At 34.4% G+C, this 23,007-nt stretch overlaps 3 protein-coding genes across 9 annotated transcripts in view; 1 reads left to right on the top strand and 2 right to left on the bottom strand.

Annotated features, from left to right (window-relative positions):
• LOC149424230 (mitochondrial import inner membrane translocase subunit Tim21) overlaps positions 1-23,007 on the bottom strand; it is a 586,526-nt gene that overhangs the window by 526,042 nt on the left and 37,477 nt on the right. The gene's annotated exons all lie outside the window — the stretch shown is intronic.
• On the top strand, positions 1,698-5,326 carry LOC149424233 (zinc finger and BTB domain-containing protein 8A-like). Of its 4 annotated transcripts, none has more exons than XM_089651383.1 (3): positions 1,698-2,551; positions 2,872-2,922; positions 4,953-5,326. In XM_089651383.1, the coding sequence occupies exons 1-3, from the start codon at positions 1,816-1,818 to the stop codon at positions 5,303-5,305; spliced, it is 1,140 nt and encodes a 379-aa protein (XP_089507509.1). In that variant the 5' UTR covers positions 1,698-1,815; the 3' UTR covers positions 5,306-5,326. The 4 variants fall into 4 exon arrangements, with proteins under 4 accessions (XP_089507509.1, XP_089507512.1, XP_089507511.1 ...); XM_089651386.1 differs by having other exon boundaries at positions 4,327-5,095; XM_089651385.1 differs by lacking the exon at positions 4,953-5,326 and adding an exon at positions 3,978-4,469.
• On the bottom strand, positions 5,317-13,254 carry LOC149424232 (uncharacterized). 4 transcript variants are annotated; one of them, XR_016305778.1, is made up of 6 exons: positions 10,803-13,254; positions 8,154-8,343; positions 7,807-7,990; positions 7,559-7,671; positions 6,571-6,795; positions 5,317-5,916 (listed from the first exon to the last, which is right to left on the bottom strand). XR_016305778.1 is itself a non-coding variant. In XM_089651381.1 (5 exons), exons 1-5 carry the CDS (start codon positions 13,028-13,030, stop codon positions 6,655-6,657), a joined length of 2,856 nt encoding a protein of 951 aa, XP_089507507.1. In that variant the 5' UTR covers positions 13,031-13,254; the 3' UTR covers positions 5,317-6,654. The 4 variants fall into 4 exon arrangements, 2 of the variants coding, with proteins under 2 accessions (XP_089507507.1, XP_089507508.1); XR_016305779.1 differs by having other exon boundaries at positions 6,590-6,795; XM_089651381.1 differs by having other exon boundaries at positions 5,317-6,795.

Here is a 23,007-nt window from a genome sequence, read left to right as displayed (position 1 = left end):
CTTATTTTTCCTGATCGCTCTAAAATATATTTTTTAATTTCGCACGATATGACGATGGTCTGAGGACGTTTTCTTATTCAAAAAATATTTTTTATCGATAAAAGCCAAAGCTGCGCTCGACATTGTGGAAAAAAAGTAATTTTCCATTTTTAAGCCACCTCCGACTTCCCTATCATGACCTAAAAAGTATTATTGGGTTTATAAAAACAGTTTATTTTTAAACAAGTTCTGCTGTGTAATTATTATTACGCATGCATAAACACTGCACTCTAAAGGCATTATCAAACTGACAGTTTGATAATGCCTTTAGAGGGCGAAACAGCTGTCACGCGTAATAATAATTACACAGCAGAACTTGTTTAAAAATAAACTGTTTTTATAAACCCAATAATAATATTATTGTATATATAAAAAAATAAAATGGAGTTCTACAAATTAAACTTAATAACAATAAAAAATAAAAATACCTAAAAAGTATTTTAGGTCCTTGTTCTCCATGAACTTAAAAAGCTCTTGAAGAAGCAAATCAAGAACAATTTAAAGCCGCGGGGTAAGGGGGGATACGCATGGAAAATTCCAAAAACACTTAATTTTTTAATGACGTATCCCATTTCTTATATCATCAAATACCTCATAAAAATCAGAATCCGTTGTCACTTCATTAACAAAAAAATAATTGTTCATTATGAACCACTTTGCATACAAATCAATTCAAAATTTAGTCATACAAGATGGCTGCCAGGCGAATTCCCCTCACAATAGATTTGGCCTCAATACCATTTATACAAAACGTACTAATGCACTGTCCTTCCAATACCAAGTCACACAGAGCGATTTAAGTGGAACGACTTTTATTGAATGACAAAAATTGAACCTCATATCATTCAGACGTTTCAATCTAACTCGAACCGATTTTCTTAGTCAAGATGGCGTTAAGTGAAGTTATCGCTGCGTACGTCCATTTGATTTCGGATCATTTACGGAACGAACTTTAGAATATGAAAAAGCGCAAAAAAACTTCGTATGTGGGCTAAAAAATGGATTATAAGGATATAATTAGTTCCAAGTTCCAAAAACTCGGATAACATTGTTTTTAAAAGAAGTGTTCGTTCAGAGACGTATTTAATTATAATAACTACTATATTACAAGAACATTTTAAAAATAATATTATTAATTGCAGTGTCAAGGGCAATTTTTGTAAACTTTTTGCTTCTGATCCCAAAGAAAACATCGTATCATCCGACCACTTAATACATTTTTCCATTGAAGTAGATGCCATGATGTTAGGAACAAGATACACATAAATAAATCACTCAATAGGGACGTCTACTTTCGACCGCAGGGAACTAAAAATCGACTTGAAACGTATGTTCATACGTTTCGATTCGGCGGGAAAATCGAACAATGACTAATACTTGAACAACAAAAGTAGACGGGCTTTCAACTTTCGTCGTTCAGCTAAAAACTTGTTCAACTCTGTTGAAAGGCTATTCCCACTTGTCGATTAGCTTTCAAGTGTCATTCAATTCCGACTTGATCAACTAAAATCGCTCTGTGTGAATAGAACCACTGTATTTGGTCTATGCTGTTTTTCTACCCAAACCATAGACAAAAATAAAGCTTTTATTTTGACAGTTTCTTGTTGTGGCGCGAAGCCATTAAAAAAGAGAAGAAGAAACCAAGAAACGTCGTGAAGTTTGAAGTTTCATCTTCGATAAAATATAATACTTTGCGGCTTAAAAAATTGATACGGTCCGGTCGAACTTTGATTGTTTTGTGTTTATTTTCTTATTGTATTTGTAGAAGTTAAAATCATGTCGAGACAACAATTCTCTTTGAGATGGAATAATTATTTAAGGCATGTGACGAATGCATTTGATGCCTTACGATGCCAGGAAGATTTAGTAGATGTGACCTTATGTTGTGAAGGAAAGAAGATTAGAGCACACAAAATGCTGCTGTCTGCCTGCAGTACATACTTCAAGGATATATTTAAAGAAAATCCTTGCCAACATCCAGTGATCATCTTTAGAAATGTCCGATACGAAGATCTATGGGCCATTATAAATTTCATGTATCATGGTGAAGTCAATATTGTCCAAGAACAGTTAGCTTCATTTCTAACTACCGCAGAACTATTAGAAGTTCAAGGATTGACAGACGGCACTGATGATAAAAACAATGAAGGTATAAATGAGTTGGAAATAAGAGAACAGAACGATTCAAGTGAAAATGATATTTCGAATACAATATTTCAAGCAAAGAAACGAAAGCTTTCTCTGAAACGACATCCTGATCTGGATGTTAATACTTTAGAGCACAATCCTGACATAGGCATTGTTTCAATAGACGCTGTTAATTCAGAGAACTTCAAATTAGAATCAGTTGAAAATTTGGAAGAACCCAACATCCAACTAATTGAGAGTAACATTCCAAATAATTCAGTTGTTTCATTTCCTGAAGAAATCGAAATATGTGATTCTGAAGTTTTTCAAACTACTAATCTCTTAAATGACCTCAAAGCTCCAGACTGCAACCCTACAAATATCGGTAAGTTACTTCTGTTTGTTAGAAGCCTCCTATATCTTGTTTGTCATTACAGGTACATTGTTGCATTGTGCATTGAATTGACAGAGGTCTCACTGGTTTCCAGAAATGATTTTATACATGTTCCAAGAAATTACTTGCACTTACATTGGCTACATCAGGTGATTCCAAAGATAATAGAATATAAGTATAATACCTTTGGGTGATTCTGTTACTAATCAGATTATTATTTTTCCCGAGAATATGGATTTTAATAATCAACATATTATCATTTCGTGTTATCAATTGTTATTTGATCTGTAATCGACTTTGTTTAATTTTAGATAATCCACAAGATATCGGAGTAGATTCAGCATTAAAGGATACAACTCAGGGTAACTATTGTTTTCTGATAAAAAAACTTTAATTTATGTTTTTAATATCTCAATCGAAGGTTACTCTTGTGAGCTAACTACCGAGTGCACTAGGTAGCGGAGACTTAAATAGACAATGCCACTTACAAGGTACTCTACCAAAACAAATGAACTCTTAGTGTGGAGGACAATGTACATTTTATATTTTTCTTTTATATATTCAATAATATTATTCAATTCATAAAAAAATATTTATTTATAAACAAGTTCTGTTGTATAATGTATCAATCTCTGTAAATTAGCATGTGTTGAGAAGAACAATAAATAAATAAATAAAAGATTTTTAAACATAAATTAGTAATTAACTTACATCGGGCAATGTCTTTATAAAAACCTAATATCTTCGCCCATTGTTTCTAAGAAATTTTTATAATTTATATATATTTTATGAAAACAATGTGAACACAGTTGCATCGATTATGTTCAAGTTGCAATGATAGCAATCTATAATCAGATGTTTTACAAAATTATGATAAACTAGCGATACCCCGCCACGTGTTGCTGTGGCTCAGTCTGTCTGTGCAGATAGAGAAGCAATAGCTGGTGTCGATTTTACGTCCAACAGATAGCCGTTTTTTTTTTTTAAAACATGTTTTTACCTGTCACAGGTGACATCTGTATAATTTGGGTATATATAAAAACACACATGTATTCGAGTGCAACTTTGTGTCAAAATTTCAAAGCAATCGGTGAAGAACTGTCGGAGATAAAAGATTTTGAACAAACGAACATTCACATATTTATTTATATAGATGGCGCTGGAGGGCCTCCATAATGATATAATAAATATTTCAATCAACAGATGGGCCACATGGAATGAAATTGATAATCGATTTTGACCAGCATCTAACAGATCATTATTGATGAAATATATATTTTTTTGATTTGTGAATGTCAGTAATGTAATAAGAAATCCAATCCATTTTTGCCTTTGTTGTTTTAATGACCTTGCCATAAGGATTGTTTTTTGCACACTACCATTGTTTATTGTATTTTACAATTTGTTTAACTCGCAGGTGCGGACGCCATTACGATTACTGAAATTAAAGTTGATAATTCTTGCAACCAGGATTTAGAAGATTTAAAACCACACACTTGTGACAAATGCACCAAATCATTTAAGCACCCGCTTAGCTTGAGGCAACATTTAAAAACTCATATGGGTGCCACAAGGTGCAATCTGTGCTCCAAAGTGCTGAGCAGGGTGCATGACCTGAAGGTTCATCAACATCTTGTTCACGGAATAAATACCTCTTAATAATATCAGCCCCCGATGTTTCCTTTACTTCCATTCTAATCCAAAGTCAATCCAGAAGACGTCCTCCCAGATAATGAAAGGGCTGAACCTCCATTCCTGATTTACAGATGGAGCTCTGGTAAAATTCCGTTGCCACGTTTGCTGCAAAGGCTTCAAGCATCCTACTTCACTAACTCTTCACAAGGACTCGCACACGGGGAAAACTCAATGTCCAGTTTGCCGCCGGTCTTTCTCTCGCTCTTACGATATGCGCAGTCACCTTATGAAAATACATCAGGATCAGACTGCCCCCGACATTCCACCCAAAATAGCCAAGCCATCTTTGGGGAACAATGCCTAGTAACTACTACTGGTAGTAGTCTAGTACTAACAATGCATTACTCTTGTGATTTAAGTGCCTTCTATTCAAATATATTTATCATAAGCGTTAATACACATTTTTACACATTGAAAACATTTTTATTTTTAGCAACTGACAGTAGGTATGAGGTTGTAATTCGGATGGAGAAAATTTCAGTGTTGGCCTAAAAGACCTACTATGCCTATGTATAGAAAGGAGTTTTCATAATTCCAGGCTTTAATCAGTTTGGTAGTCCGTAAGCAAGTAAACATTGCACTCGTTTTGTAAAAGTCAGCAGAATAAGCGAGAACCATTCATTCCAACTCATTTTGAAGCAACAAATCTACATGCCTGCTTAAACAATCTCGTTAATGTGTTCACTTCTTTATTTAGGTTTACTGGACTGGAATGGACTGCTTTCTACACAAAATGATATAGCGGGAAATCTAAATCTTGTTACACTTAGTACAGGAATAAGCCCAATCAAAGAAATGCGGACATTTCAATTTGATACAAAAATCGTAAATCTGAATTCTGAAAATTTAATCAAGGTATTAAGTTGTAACATTTGCGATAAAGTTTTCACGCATCCCCACTCCTTAACTCACCACAGGAAGTCTCACAACGGAGAAACTCAGTGTCACATATGCCCCAAGACATACACTAGGGCATATGACTTGAAGCGGCACATAAGAACAGCACATTCTAACCCAATTGTTGATCATGTATATGAAAAGAATAAATAAAAAGAAATTCCAATATTTAAACTCAAATTCGTTTTATTAGATAAATTCAACTTTCTCGGTGACACATTATGTTGTAAACGTATAAATTATTAACCTTATCTACGTGGCTGTTGCATATGTGATCCATGGGCGGCTATCCCCATACGCGAATGTTTCATTTGATCCATAAAGTTCTCTTAAAACACGTAGGTGGTTAAAGAGCCGGTGTAGAAAAGGTTAAGATCCTCCTGCTTTGGTGTAATCCTTGGAAGTGTCTATTCTGATGTCCTTGACCGATGGCGATGGTGGGCTCGTGATTTCTCTTTTGCTATCCGTATTCATTCATGATGAATCTTTCTCCATCATCTGGTATTTACAGAGTTATATCTTCCAGTCTCTCTTCAGCGAGTTTGTGCCATGTTCCGTGATGCAGGATGAAATTAGTGTAGATTTTTTTGTGATGATTCAGATAACATTTTAGCCAAAACACAAATGGCTCTCCTTGTAGTCAGTTTCAGGGTTGGGTATAATAAGAAAGCAGCCAGCGTCAACTGAAGAAACATGGGTGGCTCTTCCTGCCGCATACCCCTTTACCAACATGGCTGCACTTTCTCTCCTAGGCCAACCAAGGCCTGATGGAATATAGTCATTCATTATTTAAGAAAATAAATAACAAAATGTTTCATTAGTCTGTCATTTCAAAACATGAAAGAAGAATAAAAATCCAAGCAGAAAGGATTCAATCTGAAATCTATCAAATATCTAAACTGAATTGAAAATTTAAAACTTACAACTAACATAGCAACTATAAGAACCATCATAATGTAAATGGAGGATTCCTGAAAACAAATACAGCGGGAAGATGATGTCAGGAGCTGATGATGGGAAAACGCCGATAGTGTCCAAAGGCGCATGAGTGTAAGGAGGAAAATCATTTCACTACCTACCCTAAGATAACGAAGTGTGTGAAATGAATGTTATGTCTCGGTGGGCCTGTAGTTCAGGAGGATATTTGCTTTATTAAGAGTTCTTCCAAGATATGAAAAGAACTACTGGAATCAATGTTAGTAAGACTGAGATTAACAACTTATATTAGTGAAGCTTTGGTTATCTTATGTTTTGAGAATGGTTCTAGGGAAGGAAACAAATTTCTTAGATTGATTGTCGGTTATCCAAAATAGCTTGGAATGTCAAAATTGATAATGATGGACTGACGCTAGGTTAAAGGGAAAAATAAAAAAATGTCTGTAAACATTAAAAATGTGAAAGGAACTTAAGAAACCGACCATAGTGAGCAAAACTCGCCTATGAAAGGTCGCCCAAGTGTATCCACCATCAAGGGAAGAAGAAATGAGGAGCAGTTCATCCATTTATCGGTGTCTGTGGGCTGAAGAATGGTGCGGAGGGTTGCGAGGCCCTCTCTGGTCCTGCTCCGCTGCCCTCCGCAGTTCTTCCATTCGTCTCTCATGTTCCGCCATATGCTTACGCCTTTGCTCTTCCTTTACTAGAATCTGGAAGAATTCATAACCTTACTCTTTATTATTCTAGGCCCATAATTCATTGAACTAACAATATCTAGTCATCTTCTAAATGGAAATACAAATAATGAAAGGTAATTTCAATCTTAAATATAATTTTATTTTTTTATGTAGATATATGGGAATTGTAAAATATATCGACATTGTGCAACAAAGAGACTTTCTTAAAAGTTCAGGAGTCCAATTAATTTAAACATATCAGGTACAACACAAATTGAATTTATTTTGCCATTCAAAGACACGCTTTATAACTTGAATGCAAAAGGAATTATTCAATACCTGTCTACAACTATATTGTAGTTTATATAATATTATTGGGTCATTAATTTCTTCTGAGGTTTGCAGAATTAATTTTTCCTTGGTATTCTATTCCACCAATATATATGATAAAAGCAAGCTTTTTTTAACACATAAAAAGATATTTTTGTTAAAGCCGATATGTTGACAACTATACTTGATAGATGTGAAATATTTATTTGTGTTTAACTAACCCATCCAAATGCAAAAAAAATATGTAAATGAGGTCAACACTGGAATTGCAGTGCTTTGTACCGTGCACAGGCAAGATTCGTCAACACTGCAAATGCTAGGCTCTGGCTTCTAGGGGTTAAAGAAAAGTTATTCCAAAAAGTGGTTTAAATTTGAAAAACAAAAAATTATTTTTCAAGTTGTGGAGGTGAACCAAAATCAATAGCAGTGGAATACATGACAGAGAGTCTCGTTATGTTATACTTACAGTTTCAGCATTTAGCGGCAGCCAATAAATACAGGGCGTAGCTTTTGTCTTTTTAAACAAGTCGTCTAATAGTTTAGAAGGGGCTTCCTCTTCTTTCTTTTTAAATTTGCGAGCTGTAACAAAAATGAAAAATAATTTTGAAATCGTCAAAAATAGATGAAATTTTGAATTTCTTACAAGTAAATTCTAGTGCATTTTGCAAGGCACTTTAGAATGACAATGCTTGGTATTGAATGTATGAGGTGTACCTGGAGACGGGCTCTTGGACCTCCTCTTTCTACCTCTCTCTCTTTCCAGAGGGTCAAGGGAATGGTGGGCACCCGTGGTCACTCCGCGCGGAGGTCTCTCAACACGCTGCTCTGCCCCGTCTCCTTTACCAACATCCCACTCGCGGACTACTGTCCTCTTTTCAAACATCTTTTCATTGTTTTCCTGAAATCATAAACAATACATTAGAATTGAAAAGAAGCCATACCGCTTATAGCTCTGTTGATAGCTCTTCCTCATAAACAGAGAGGTTACAACGGAGCTATCAACAGCAGGACCATAGTCATAAAATCCATAGAGGATTAAACAAATAAAAAATGAAGTATACCTTGCCACTGATTTGACTATCTCTCACATATTGTTCCTTTGGCCATGTTTGGTGACTTGGCATTTCATCTTCACCACTAGCGAGAGCTTCCCTCATGTCTGAAGCCAATCCAAAGTCCACATTCAGAGTTTTTGGATTGGAGGTCGGCCAAGTGACACCGTGCAAAGCGTGTCTGGTCTCAATCGCTTGTCTAAAAGCAATCATTTATTAAAAATATTTATTGTTTAAACAACACTTCATCAAATGTATAAACTAACCGATCATTTATTAAAAATATTTATTGTTTAAACAACACTTCATCAAATGTATAAACTAACCGGTTTTGGACAACCTGAACCTTCATCAAGGTTTTATAAATACACATACTATTCGTCGTAATTAGATTTTTAGCGCCGGTTCAATGTTGGTGTGGTAAAGCCGTCTTTAAGCAGGTTTAACCCTTAGAAGACGGCTAATATTTTGTAAATATCTCGAAGCCAAATATAATATTGAAAATTATATTTGAAATAATTGACAGTCATCTACAATGTCAAAGTTTTACTTAGAAAATTTCATGGACAATATTGAAATGCGTTAAAAACTTTTAAAACCTGGCTCTATAGACTGCACATTGCAGTGCACCTGAAGGTAGTCACGTTTTCACTGAACTGCTATTGTAGTTGGTCGTATCCTAAGGGTTAAAGCCGTTTTAACCATGCAAACACCGTGGTAATAAGTTAAATTTTCACTGATCCTACCTTACACATCGCTTTATATATTTACGAGGGTAAATGAAAAACAGTATTATAGTTAATTATAGTGAGTAATTTTTTTAGTATTTCTTCTTTGCAATAAAATACAAATAAATCGAATATTTCTGAACGTATCGGAAAACTAGAAACTGCTTTTGAAAGGTGATAAAATAAGCTTTCATATGTTATTATTATAAATAAAAATAAAAATAAATTATTTATTAAAATTTTGAATGCGAACATAAAATAAAAGTAACGGCTCACCTTGGGTTTTTTTGTAACAAAAATTACTGATAATGAAAAATATATGAAAACCCATGCATTTTATTAGACAAATGTATTACAAACATTATTGTCACCTCACTTTTGTCTCGTTTCAATAATTCATAAAAAAGTTCAAATTGCGTTCCGAACCTTTGATAAATTTTTTTTCTGTAGTTAACTTCTAGATTTGAATATAAAGCATGGTGTTTTCTCTTTCTAACACCGTTTGGATCATATTTCTAACCATGACAGAAGAGGGATACAACGATTTCTTTGAGACCATGTGAGTTGTTCCTAAAAGCTAACCAATTAGCCTGAAGGGTTAATACACCGTACAAAGAAGAGTGTCTGTGGCGGGTGGATTAGATTTTTATACAAATCTAGTTTTATTCCGAGATTGATGAAATTTTGCACACTTGACCTTCAACACAAGAGGAAGATTAAGTATGAAAAGTTTTGGTAAACTTGTCAAATTAACACTTGATTTCAACTTAAATATCAAATGGAAACAACTATTTTAGGGGTTTAAGGAAAAAAAGAAAAAATAGGTTTTTAGGGTGTTAGTTTGTGTTATTTTAATAATTTATGCATATTTCCTAACTGTCAAACTTAACTTTGATTGAAAAAAATGAAGTTTAATAAAAAAATTTACCATCTCCCCCGAGATAAATAGTTATTTCTTATTGTAAAAAACCAAGTGCTATTATAATTTGTTGCGTATTAAGCGTGCAGCGGAATTCAACAACTTGTTTTTGTTGTCTCTCGTGTTATAAAAAAACATTTTATAGAAATATTCCTTTTTATTATTTTTTTTATTTTCCCTAAAGCTAAATAAGTTTTCTTCACAATAAAAAAATAAAGAAAACAACAAACTGCACAAATTGTGCGTTGGGGAATGATTCAGTATTAACTTTGTTATTATTTTTAAATGGCTGTTCTTTATGAAACAAAAAGCAAGAACTCTAATCTCATTGTTTATTTTTTTGCTAACAGAAAAATACTTATTTTAGTAAGCTATGAACATTTTTCACCACGTAAAATCCCATGAAAAGAAAGTATGTTTTGATTGGTGATCAGATAACTCATCAAAATGACAACAAACTTTTAACCCTTTAAATGCCGGAAGGTATTTTGCTTGGATGTACCGACAGGCTGCGAAATTTTTAGCTTTAAAAGAAGCTTCATTTAGATCACTCTAAAGTCGATATAATCTGTGAACTGTTATATTATAATTATTTCTTCATCATCCTAATAGATGTCACCGTGGGTTCCATATTTTAGATTTTTCAAATTACTTGAGTTTGACAAGCAAAATCGTCATATAGAACAGCGTGTTAATGCGCTCATTTTGTATGGCCGGCCTTGTGAGCAAGGCTACCTAGAGCGCGTAAACGCGCTTAAGGCACACAACCGGTTAAGAAGTGAAGTGACAAAAAGTAAGTTAAACAGGTTACGTAGGTTAGGTTTACATGTTAGTTTTTTAACGCTTTTAATAACTTTTTTAAGGTGTTGCGAATTGTCATTGTGTCGAGTTATCGTGAAACCGTTTTGGTCGTGCCTATAGGCCGCAGTGGCGTTCAACAGGTACAATTTTTTCTTGGCCGATAAGCACTTCTTGCAATGAATTAAAGAAATAAACTAAAGGAGAACTTACTCTTCTGTTTGATATTGCACAAAGCATCTTGATTTAATCTTATCGATCCAAAAACCATTTTCCGTCAGTTTTCCAGTCCTTTGTAAAAGATTCTTCAGTTGTGGTAAGGTGAAAGGCCTTACTAAATTAGTTATATATAAAATAGGAGACGATTTATACCTCGGTGGACTTGGAGGTCTTTGTTCTTTGGGTATTTCCTCGCTTACAATAGAAATTTTTCTATGAGACAAATTTCCTAAAATATCTTTTGTTTCTTTTTTCTTCTCATTGGCCCCATACTTTCCATTGGATTGTCGTTGATCTTCAACAGACCTGACTTTATCAGATTTATTTTTTTCTTTCAACTTTATATCCATCAATACTTCCTCCACACTAACAGGTTCTACATGCGAAATGAGATTCTTTAGAGAATCTGTAGAAATGCTTACTATGGATGCCTTTGTAATTTTTGACGATCTTGAACCCCATTTCCTCTTCTTTATGTTACCAGTAGATATAACTTCTGTCATAGTATTAGAAGGTGTTTCTTTTTCTATTCTTTCCTCGGGTAAATTACTTTTAATATTATCATTCACCATTTTTACTACCGGAACATCAACATAAGATTTTTTGCTAGACTCAATACATGAATCTTCCACATGCACTAGTGACTTTTGTACTTGCTCTGGAGAATTTTCGATTTGCTTTGGAGACTTTTCGATTTGCTTTGGAGACTTTTCTGCTTGAATTGAAGACTTTTCTGCTTGAATTGAAGACTTTTCTACTGGAATTGGAGGCTTTTCCAACTTAATTGGAGACTTTTCTACTAGGATTGGAGACTTTTCTACTTGAATTAGAGACTTTCCTGCTTCAATTGAAGACATTTCTTCTTGAACTGGAGATTTTTCTACTAGAATAGGAGACTTTTCTATTTGAATCGGAGACTTTTCTGTTTGAATGGGAGATTTTGGTACTTTTTTATCATTGGAAACAGTGCTTTGTTCAATTGATTCGATCACCTGTACTTGAGGAGATTTACTGGTCATTTCAATGTCCTCGCTGGGCGGTGAATTAGCAGTAGTGAGGTTTGTATCAACCTTTTTAACTTCTGGTGATTCACTGACCACCTTTTCAACAAAAGGTTCCTCCTTTTTGGATGCAGGCTCGCGTGAAGACTGATTATCAGGGGACATGGTATTCAAAGAGTTACTAATAGTTGTGACATTTTCAATTGTACTTTTTACGTTAGATAACTCTTCAGTTGAAATAGTCACATCTGAAGTATTACTGGTATTTTCAACATTTGATAATTCCAATTTAGCTGTTGTATTAATTGAAACAGTTTCTGGCGTTGTAGTTTTCATTGCTTCTTTACTAGAGACCTTGATACATTTTGGCTCATCATGCGAAGACTCATGGACAATTTCTGGACTCGACTCTACATTAATGGATTCTTCTGGGGAAGAAATTTTTTGCTTCTCTTTCTTTTCAGAATTTGCATCATCTTCTCGTGAAGATGATGCATTTTCTGAATTACTTTCAAGCAATGAGGTTGATGTCGAATCCTTTTGAGGAATCTTTTCTTCTTCAACAAGTATTTTAGAATCACCGTCTTTGGGAGTTTTCAATTTATCCTTATTTTGATGAACTTTTTCATCATGTTGAGGAGTTGCCAGAGCTTCTTCCTTAGTTGGAGAATCGGAATTATCGTTTTTTTCTGTAGAAATTTCTTTGCAAGGTACATCCTTTTCAGCATTGTCACTGGATATATATTCCTCTGTATTGGAGTCTCTGGTTGATCCTCTCCTGGACCGGTGCCGTGACTTTCGTTTGTCTTCCGAAGATTCTGAGGAGAACTCAAGTTGAGAGGTACGATTTAATTTTTTCCTTCCACGGGGAGATCGATCTGGTCTCTCTGGTGTAGATGACGGACGAGAAAGGCAAATTTTAAGTTTTTGAATTTTTTCTCCAGCATCCCCAGAATTTTCAGACGCTTTGACATGCCAAACCTGCTCTGTATCTTCATCATCCGAAGCTACAACGATCGGACTAGGCAACACAGATGTAGAAGTCATTGGCACTTCAGGCATTTCTACATCTTGACTATCTGGCACCACTTCTTCAACAACAGAAACTCTCTCTGGAGAAGAAGATGAGGACTTCTTCCGTCTTCGAGGAGGTCTTCCACGTTTAGGCTTTTCGACTTTTTCAGGTGATTTCCCTTTATTTCTATCACTTTTACGCCTCATGATTTAATTTCGATTGTTTTAAATTACAAAAGTGACTTCTTTAACACTGCCCGATTCTAAGGCTTCAATTATTTCGAAGTTCACTACTGCACACGAAACATAAATGATTCAAAACAAAACACAAAGATATTTGAAATGCATTGTTCAAGAAACTTGTCAAAATAAACCAATGTATGGGAATATTATTTCGACATTATTTTCTTGCCCCCGAAACACCGAAAATGGACGCCCATAAATATACCACTCTCTAGATCGATATCTTCGGGCTTTTTGTATGTAACGGGATTATACAGTACTTAACCACAGATATACAAGCAGCATACAAACAGTACCTACCGTGCGGAGCAGAGCAGTAGACAAGGTAGAGGAAACTCAAGGCCATTTAAAAAAAGATGCGACCATAGACAACATAATTGCTCTCGGCCAACCCTATTCATTCACTAGCCCAAAAAACTATTATAAAAATAAAAATGTCCTTGAAGCAGAAAAATGTCGAAATGTTTTTCACGGGCAAAAGTTCATCTGACTAAGAAAATAAACTTTTACAGTTTATTTCCTTAAGATGAAACTTGTTAATCGGAGAAGAAGAAACCCAAAATGACGAGAAATTTGCAAAAAATCACTGAAGAAAATTTCCAAAACATGATTGTCCGACAGTACGATGATGAATTCCGACATTTTTCTGCCTATTTTGAACTCATGGTTGCATATGTTTAAAAATCTTTAATTTCACCAAAACAATAAGATAATACAGGATAACACTAATCAATAACATGAATAAGTTGGTCGATATAATAAATAACATTTATACGTTGTGGAGGAAGACTAACCTAAAAACTGTCAATTCACTTTAAACTTGAACTTACGTAGGTAGAATGAATATGCTTGTAACTCGCTAACACTATACTGGCTAATATTGTATTTTTATCACGAACAACTTTAACACGCAATATTTTCGACGCGAAATTACAGTATTTCGGCAGCAAATGACAACCCGCGTGTATAAATAAGAATGATTTGAAAACAGTCAAATGACATAATTCCGTCATCTCTTTCTGTTACACGAGTCATTATGGTGGAGAGCGAGAGATCAAACCAATCCTTCTGCTCTAACCAATGAGATCTGAGCTTTTAGCCATATTATTCGTTTTCTATAAGAATTTTGAGGTGGGCGTGGCGGTTTCAAATGGGTTTCAAGGCCAAAGCTTAGTTAAATGCCCCTGTGGACGCCGCGGTAATTCATTGATAAAATTCCATAGATAATTTTGCACATATCTATTGGCAACATGGTCTATAGAGATGGGCGAAATCATAAAATCGTTATTAGGGTGCCGATGCATTGCACTATACGCATAAAAACGTTTTTTTACAACACACATCGCTCGCCATACAATCTCACCTGCTCCATTCAGTTCAGAAGAGCGATTTCAGTTGAACGCATAAATAAACCACTCACGTTGAACGATTTTTATTAAACGACAAAAATTGAACGAGATTTCGTTCAGACGTTTATCGTATATCATTGTTTATAAAAGTGTTCATTACAATAATGCCGTAAAGTTAGTCATGAAGGTAAAAAAATATTATTTTTTTAAATAATACCAATACTGAAGGAAGACAACCACGTGAGAAATGTTCAGTTTAGCCGAGAAAAACTTGTGCTTAAAAAGATTGATGAAAAGAATATTTTACAAATTCTTAACAGCACCAAATCAAAAGAGAGTCCAAATGGAATCAGTATTAAAGTGTTGAGAGATGCAATGCCAATGATAGGACCTCATCTACTGAATATTATAAATGAATCACTAAGAATTGAATAATAGAAAACATCTATTGTAATCCAAATTCTGAAAGTTGTTAATAACAGAAAATGTGAATAATTCAGACCAATAAATATGTTACCAAAAACAGGTACCAGAAATTTCAATAAAATTGCAACATCTAAAAATGTATTATATATGAATATTATACTCGTATATCAATATATTTAGTTACATTCAATGATTCAGAACATAACATCGATGACGATTTATAACTTCCACACGAACACAGAATGCTACATAGAACTAAACTAACACAGATAGCTGAATTTACTTTAAAATACCTTACTTTAAATTGCTGAATTTACCTTAAAATGTATAATTTTTAATGGTGTAATCCACATTTTAATAATAAATAAAATAAACAATAACATTTTATTTTCTAGGATTTAACAAATTCATATCATATTTCACCAACTATCCTCATAAACCAACATTTTTTGGCATCCTGAATAACAACTTGGGAGTATTTTTGTTGTTTGTAATTATTATTACATCCGTAAACTGCACACGGATGAACCTAATTTCTGGAAATTTTTTATCAATTGATCGAATTACAAATTAGAGAGCCCAAAACACCGCCACCAAGTAATAAACAAATTCAATTTAGCCCCTCTAGCTGTCAGTATTGAGGATATAGCCACAATTTCACTGGAGTTGTAAGTATTTGGTTATAAGCGTAAATAAACCTCTCATGTGAGTGATCTATTTATACTTATACCGAGAGTGGTTTATTTATGCTTATACCTCTCATGTTATAAGTGTGGGCGTGGCGACGATGATGTCCCGTGATCTGCTAGCTAGGCGATATTTTAAAATGATGCGATCCCCTCTTGTGTTGTGTCGAGTAATATTATCTGGTATCGAATTTATTGATAGTAAAATTTCTTTTAATGTCGGCGGCCTCTCTTTTTGAATAAGATTGATGAACCAAACAAACTGTACAGACATGAAGGAATATTACCTCCTTGCTTACAGTTTTATACACTTATCTGCGCAGGCTGCCAAAAAAAACAAGTAACTAACTAAACCGCACAGGCAATAATAATAATAATGATTGGATTATTTGAATAGCGCCGTTTTCGTGAGAAAATCACCTCAAAGGCGCTTAACAACTTATTATATGCATACCTATAATTTATTTCTCTCACTTTGACCTATAACTTACTTATTACTTTTGGTTTAAAACTAAGTTTCATATCTAGTGACTTATAACAAGTGGCTTATAACGAAGATTATTGTCGAGTGATTTACAACTAAGGCTTTTAACTAATGACTTAAAACTATACATATTTTTATGACCAAGTGGGTATTTACATAATACCGCTATAATATGACTTACAACTACGGCTCATATTTGCGTTTACAAATATAGATTGTTATTATTTATGCCCGTGGTGTCAGTGATAAGGTATAAAATTCAAGGAAAATTTCAAGCGAAATTAAAGGGTTAAGGTTTCTGAATTTTGTGTTATACAAACCGGTTCTTCAAATTTGGTTCCATTTAGAAAATGCAGCGTAAATTCACCCAAAATGTTCTCAGTCGGGGTTTTCAAGAATTACTCCAAACATTTAGATTTTTCTCTATAGCCAAGTGGGCCATATGAAATTGACATTCGGGCAAATAATTAATTTTTACAGCCGAAAACCAAAACAATCCCGCATTTATGACAAGGACGATTTTACAAGCCGTAGGTAGTAGGTACAGCACGCACAAACTAGCGATAAAAAGATACGCATTTTAGTGATATTTTTCCTGGAAGCCTTGAACCAGATGATGATAGTTATAATGCGTTGATTGTTTTGAAGAGGAAATTGAGAAGCATAAAAGCAAAATCTTAAAAAATATCATCGAAAAAAAATTTGAGTAATATAAGTGTAAGCAATTTTAGTTGGACCACTCGTGCTCGTTATAAACAAGTTTGACTGTATTTTAATATTTTTTCTTCTATTTTCTATTATTTTTTCCGCAGCTAAAGTCATTTATGAATATGAGAAAAAGCAGGGGGCCAAGATTTGACCCCTGTGGTACACTAGAAGTTACAAATATGGGGGATGGTTTGTATCCATTATAAAGCACTAGTTGTGTTCTGTTATAAAAATATGATTTCACCCAGCGAAATAGGTCTCTATGTATAGGAAGATATTTAGTAACATTGAGTGGTTAACTTTATCGCGCTCTTGAAGTGATTTTTCACGAAAATGGTGCTATATAAAATAGCCAAATAAAAAAAACCTTTTTGGAAATCGGAATTAATTGCATCTAGGTACTTGTAATGCTTCATTAAAAGAATTGCACACATAATTACAAATTTCCAAAAGATTTGAATTGATGGATCTGTGAGAAACAAACCCATGTTGCTTGGCGCAGGGAAAGGGTTCAAAGATTGAAAAAATATTTTGATGTATCTGTACATGTATTGTATATGTACTCTACAGTGGTCACTGTGACTGAAATGGACTAGGCTTTGTATAGGTATACGCAGTCAGGTCTACATTTCAATGCATTTTAAAAGACAATAAACGGAATTTTTTTTTTTTTTTTAACGCCGATTATAGCGGCTTTTACAAGAGAATAACAATTGTTTTACTTATTATAAATACAGAATATACATAGATAAAAAAATATAAATACAAAATACATAAAAGAGTATTTTGAACTTGACCACAAAAAATTCCAACTTCATATTCGAAAATGAAAGCTCGAAACAAAAAAGTTTGACCACTTGCTTTAATTGTTAAAAGCTGATTAATTTTAGTCTTATTAAGTTGTGTGGCGCTACCTCCTTTTTTGTTAGTCACAGATGAGAGATATAAACGAACTTCTATTTTAGACTGCAACTCCAAATGTGATATAGATTTACCAATTTCTCGCTTGTACCATTAGTTTCCGGAGACCATGTACAAGTATGTCGATCTGTAATGAAAATTACTCATATTTTTCAGAAAATATCAGGCTCTTTAGTCGCCCCAACAAAACTGATGGTGAACTGTTTATTTTGATAGGTAATATTTGAGAGGTGAGAGCACTCTAAACTAGCGATGTGTAGGTTCAGCCGGATTGAGTCCTTGAGCCCGAGTCCTTTGCGGGAAGCGGGTCCTACTCCCACTCCTTTTCGTAATCAACCACTCCCAGAGAACTCGGTCTGGGACTCGGACCCGAATGCCTCCAATCAACGACTCCCAGAGAACCCGGACCCGAGAATGCCTCTAAGGACTTGGACTCGGACCCGAATGCCTCTAATCAACAACTCCCAGAAAACTCGGACTCGGGGTCTCGAACCCGAATGCCTCCCTCCACCACCGGCCTCGCGAGTCCTGCAGTGAGTGGTAAGTTCTGGTGGTGAAGACATCTTCTGTTTACCTGCTTTACAGTAAGTGGATGTTTTGTTTATTGTTTAATATCTAGTACTTATTGGAGTTATTTGGGGTTATGAGTTGCTTTTCTAAACCGATGAGCTAATTAGTTAAATAATAATATCGACTGACATGTACTAATAAATCAATAATAGCAATAAATTATTTGAGTGATGTAAAAAAAAATAAGTTGAGTAATATTTAATTTAATTAGGTGTATAAAAATTAGGCTGTGACTGGGGTTTTCACTTTAAAAAAAATTGATTCTTACCCTAGTATTGTCGATAGTTTTATCAATCAATTCTGTTTCAGCAATCAATTCTGCCATTCGATACAATTAACAGCATTCCTCAAAATATTAGTAAGAAACAATAAGAAATGATTATTGCGGCTTATAGCCAATGAATTCACCTAGATTTTACCATTTTTCCAATATTTTTAGACTCACTAAGTACTCTAGGATGTACCTAGAGGTGCTACTAAGATATTGCAATACTTGCAAAAATTTGACGAAAAGCGCTCCAGTGGATGTTTTTATTTATCTTCTAAAAAACACAAGCCACTAAAAAGCATCTTGCCTATTATTTATAATATCCATAACACTTCATTGTAAATATTGTATTTTTTGTTGTCACTGTTGATAACTACAACGACTACAGAAAACAGATAAAACAAGTTCATTGGATTTTGAAGGAACAACCTTGGAAGGCTCAGCCATCCGAAAGTTATTATCTTAAATCAAGCCCATTGTTCGTCCCTTTTTACATATTTTAAAAAAAATTGTTGGCTAAATCAGATAATTCGGGAGTTGCAGCCAAGCCGATTGTTTGTTACAGCGTTTCCCAAATGGTGGGTCTGGAGTCTGGATAAAATAAAAACTCTAATTAATTTATTATTTTACATTTAACTTCATCTCATAACAAAATATTATTGTCTTCTGTTATGAATTACGACTCTCATTTTGTGATACCTATGACATATTACAGCGCCCATAAGGTGATTTTTTCACAAAACGGCGCTATGCCAAATATCCAACATTATGTGCATCCTGTACTAAATAAATAAATAAAGATAATCTTAGGAATTTGATTCAGGTGGTTGTGAAATGGCCTCTGTCTTCCCTGACTTATACCGCAAATCAATCTTCCATATTACACACACACTAATCTAATAATCTCCTGAAACACCTTTCTCCGCTCTTCATGTCCAAACTATCTAAGCGGTCCTTCGACCAAGTATCTCTAGACAAGCCCTGTGATCTTAAAAATGCCACCCGAACCAAAAACATTGGTTTACGTAAACATTTATCAAAAACAAAGTGCATTTTCTCGCAGTCCAAAGATCACAATAAGCATTGGTTTTTTACCTTTTATTGGTCTGTGTGGAGCAAATTTGTCCTCCAGTAAGTTCGCGGCAACAGAATCGCTAGTTTTGTGAAAATCTTTTTTTTTCAAACACAAACATGAGGCAGTCCGTAGTATTTTAGGTACGGGCTATCGCAAACTTTATTATTAACAAATTGATCAGTTATATGAATACTTCAAAAATAGATGTACCTAACAGATAGATCCGAGGCAGCGTACAAAGAAAAGTAACAAAAGATCAAAATGTTAAATTCTTCCTAAGAAAATAAACACGTTACGCAACAGATGCGACGGAACTCGATCGGTAGGTAGGTACCTAGTAGTATTATGAAATGACGCGTTAGGTGGTATTTCTTTTGGATTGAAATTAGGTATGGGAGGGCTAATCTATACTTATTATATCGATGAAGCGGTAACTTCTTAATCTTGTGCATTACGCCGTGCACTTTTTCTCCATATTTGTACTGTCTTACATTCCTTTAAAAAATATTAATTAAGGTTAGTTTTTTTTAATGTAAATAGGTAGGTTCTAAAATGTGTAGGTACTGAATTAGATTTTATTTAAACAATACGTCAATATTGAGTGAAATAAAATTTTGTGGATCTGTGAAAAAAATAAAACCAAAAGGACTGCGGAAACAAGTTTGGGAAACGCTGAGAGGAATATAATATTCATTTTGTCACAAAATCATATCGACTACACGTGCTCCACGGCGCGGTGGGAGGTCTGCTGTGCACGCGTTTGTCTCGTGTGTTTTGCTGTGTGCCGGTTTTTAGCATGCGTTTTCTCGTGTGTTTCACGTGATAATTTCGGAATAAATAGATATTAGAATCGATGAATCGATGGACTGGAATAAATAGATATTAAAACATGTTGTTAATTGTTAAAATTTTAATAGTTCAATGCTGTACCTAACTACTTCCTGACTTTGTTTTTAAAACATCTCGCCTTTACTGAGTTTCATTTGATAGAGGCTTCGACCAAGTACCTTTATCTATATCGATGGACAGAGATTATGAAAACGACAAATTCTCAACGACAACCGAAATTTATGTTACTACATTTGATTTATTACTGCTTACGCGTGTGCTAAAATTATCATCTGGAACTTGGAACCTAATACTACATCCGTTACGGCCTCGCATTAGCCGTAGCCCAATCAGCTGGAACACGACAAGACACGAATGGATTTCGTTGAACTTCGCCAAAATGTAAACTGCACAACTCGCGACTCGGGTGCGATGGGTGACGGGATTGACTCCGTGTTCTCGTGTGGGTCCGAGTTCTTGTGCGGGTCCTTGTCCTGCTACGGGTCCGAGTTCTTTCGCGGGTTCTATCCGAGTCCGAGTGCCGAGTCCTTGGCCGGACCCGTGCGTCCCGGTAGTCGCCCAGTACCCAGTCCGCACCCAAGAACTCGGACCCGGGACCCACTCCAAGAACTCGAGTTCTTTTAAAAGGAAGCAGTCCTCGGATGCCTCCGGAAAAATGCAGAACTCACCCACCTCTACTCTAAACACCGCTTGCCCGTTTGAAGAATGTCATTACCTACATTGTAGTTGTAGATAGTCCAAGCAGCGAGGTACCATTGTTCAATGAATTATTTAGTCCAGAGGTTCCCAAACTTTTTTGTGTCGTAGACCCCTTGCCATGTTTTTCTGTTTTTGGTAGACCCCCTACTTACCTGATATTGATTTTTTGTAAATTTCTAACTGTAGTGAAGTTTAGTGTTAAAAACTTAAAGTAAAAACACATGTTCAGTTTTATACATTTATTAATTGAATTTAAATTAAAACTACTCAAAATAAAATTTTGTATCTGTTATATAAAATAAACGTAACATAAAATAAACTAAGCAATAAGTAAATGTTTTTAGTGGGAACGATGAACCTGATGCTTTAATAATAAATTATCAACATTTGGCGTCAATTTTGTAAGGTTTAATCTTAAGTCTCCTCGGCTAATGATGTCCAGTCTGTTTCTTTTTTTCGTTAGGAGATTGGTAACAGCGCTGAACCCTTTCCACTAGGTATGACGATGGAAAGGAAATTAAAAATTTCCTCGCTATATTCCATAATACGGGATAAGTAACGGGTATGTTTTTTTGCAGCCAGAAGTGCTGATATCCGTGCTTAAACTGAACCTTAAATTCTTCGTTTGTACTTATTTCAGTCAGTTCCTCTTTTAAATTTAATTATCTTCTCTCCGATAGTATGCGGTTTTCCGGATTTTGCTATAAGTAGCGAGATATTGTAAGACGCCCGCAAACCATCATCGTTTCTTTGTGACGTCGAAGCGAATATTCTGTCCAGCGTAGGTCTCTTCTGAAGTTTATCTTTGAGTGTTTGAAAGTATTTCAAATCTTTATCTGTTTTATCAGGGTGACATCTTCTCAAATGATCCTGCAGCTTAGATGGTTTCATAGCGTCATTGCCCAAAACTTTGTTGCATAAAAGGCACATAGGCAATTGTTTGTCCGACAATGAAGGAATAAAGCCAAGCTTCAAATAATCAACACTGTACTGTCTACATTTCTTTTTAGATTCGAACATGGCATCAATCATCTGTGGGCAAAATTAATCTATTTAAATAAGACATAAAGTCCAGCAGCTGTATATTAAAAAATCAAAGTCAAATTTAAATTGTATGGTCTTAGATTTTATGGCAGGCACAGGCGTACAGCCATTATAAATTAATGTGAGAAGGGGGAATGTTACCTAAGGTTTTGGTATGATGGAACTTTAAGGAAATTTGAAAGTAACATGACAAAAATGTTAAAATTAAATATTATACAATGAATAATAATAACAATTTTTTATGCGATTTATCTCTACATACATTCGACTGTCATGTGCAAAAGTTCGCTGGTTCCACTTTAGCAATAATACAAAATTTAAATTTTAATATAGAGAAGTATGTACAGTGCAATATCCATAATAATAATAATAATAATAAATAATAATAATAATAATAATTTTTATTAATTTCTTACACAATTACAAATTAGGATTTAATACATATAAGAAATTAAGTTATATAAATTTTACAAAAGATTGTTTTAAGTATTTATACATATATTAATCCGAATATAATACATATATTAATCCGAACCTCCGTAATCCGAACGTTCCAGTAATCCGAACTGGCCCACAGTGTAACGACCAATGGACAAAAGTACAATTTTTTTACTTTTTTGTGAAGTTATTTGGTAAGATATATGTATTTATAAAAGAATAATAAATACCTAGCAAGGTCATAAATAAGTAAATATTGACACACATACATATTTATTTATGTGACCGGCCAAAATATATAGTTTAATGCCAAAATATATTTTTTTAATATGTTTCCTATATGTAAACATTAAAATTCTATGAAAAAAAAACAAAGAAATGAGAGTGTGTATTGGAAATTCTTCAAAAAACACGCAGCTGTACA

Source organism: Hesperophylax consimilis, chromosome 4 (assembly GCF_061612785.1).
Source record: "Hesperophylax consimilis isolate HC1 chromosome 4, BYU_Hcon_1.0, whole genome shotgun sequence".
NCBI classification, from domain to species: domain Eukaryota; kingdom Metazoa; phylum Arthropoda; class Insecta; order Trichoptera; family Limnephilidae; genus Hesperophylax; species Hesperophylax consimilis.
The sequence above is the reverse complement of the archived record's forward strand: the minus strand, read 5'-3'. Positions and strand labels throughout refer to the sequence as shown.

Bases quoted from the DNA above. Each gene is read 5' to 3' on its own strand.
- LOC149424233 (XM_089651383.1), top strand. From the start codon at position 1,816: ATGTCGAGACAACAATTCTCTTTGAGATGGAATAATTATTTAAGGCAT. The intron at 2,552-2,871 runs GTAAGTTACTTC...GTTTAATTTTAG, and splicing joins CTGCAACCCTACAAATATCG to ATAATCCACAAGATATCGGA. The intron at 2,923-4,952 runs GTAACTATTGTT...TTCTTTATTTAG, and splicing joins ATTAAAGGATACAACTCAGG to GTTTACTGGACTGGAATGGA.
- LOC149424232 (XM_089651381.1), bottom strand. From the start codon at position 13,030: ATGAGGCGTAAAAGTGATAGAAATAAAGGGAAATCACCTGAAAAAGTC. The intron at 8,344-10,802 runs GTAAGTTCTCCT...GATTGCTTTTAG, and splicing joins GTGCAATATCAAACAGAAGA to ACAAGCGATTGAGACCAGAC. The intron at 7,991-8,153 runs GTATACTTCATT...TTATGATTTCAG, and splicing joins ATAGTCAAATCAGTGGCAAG to GAAAACAATGAAAAGATGTT.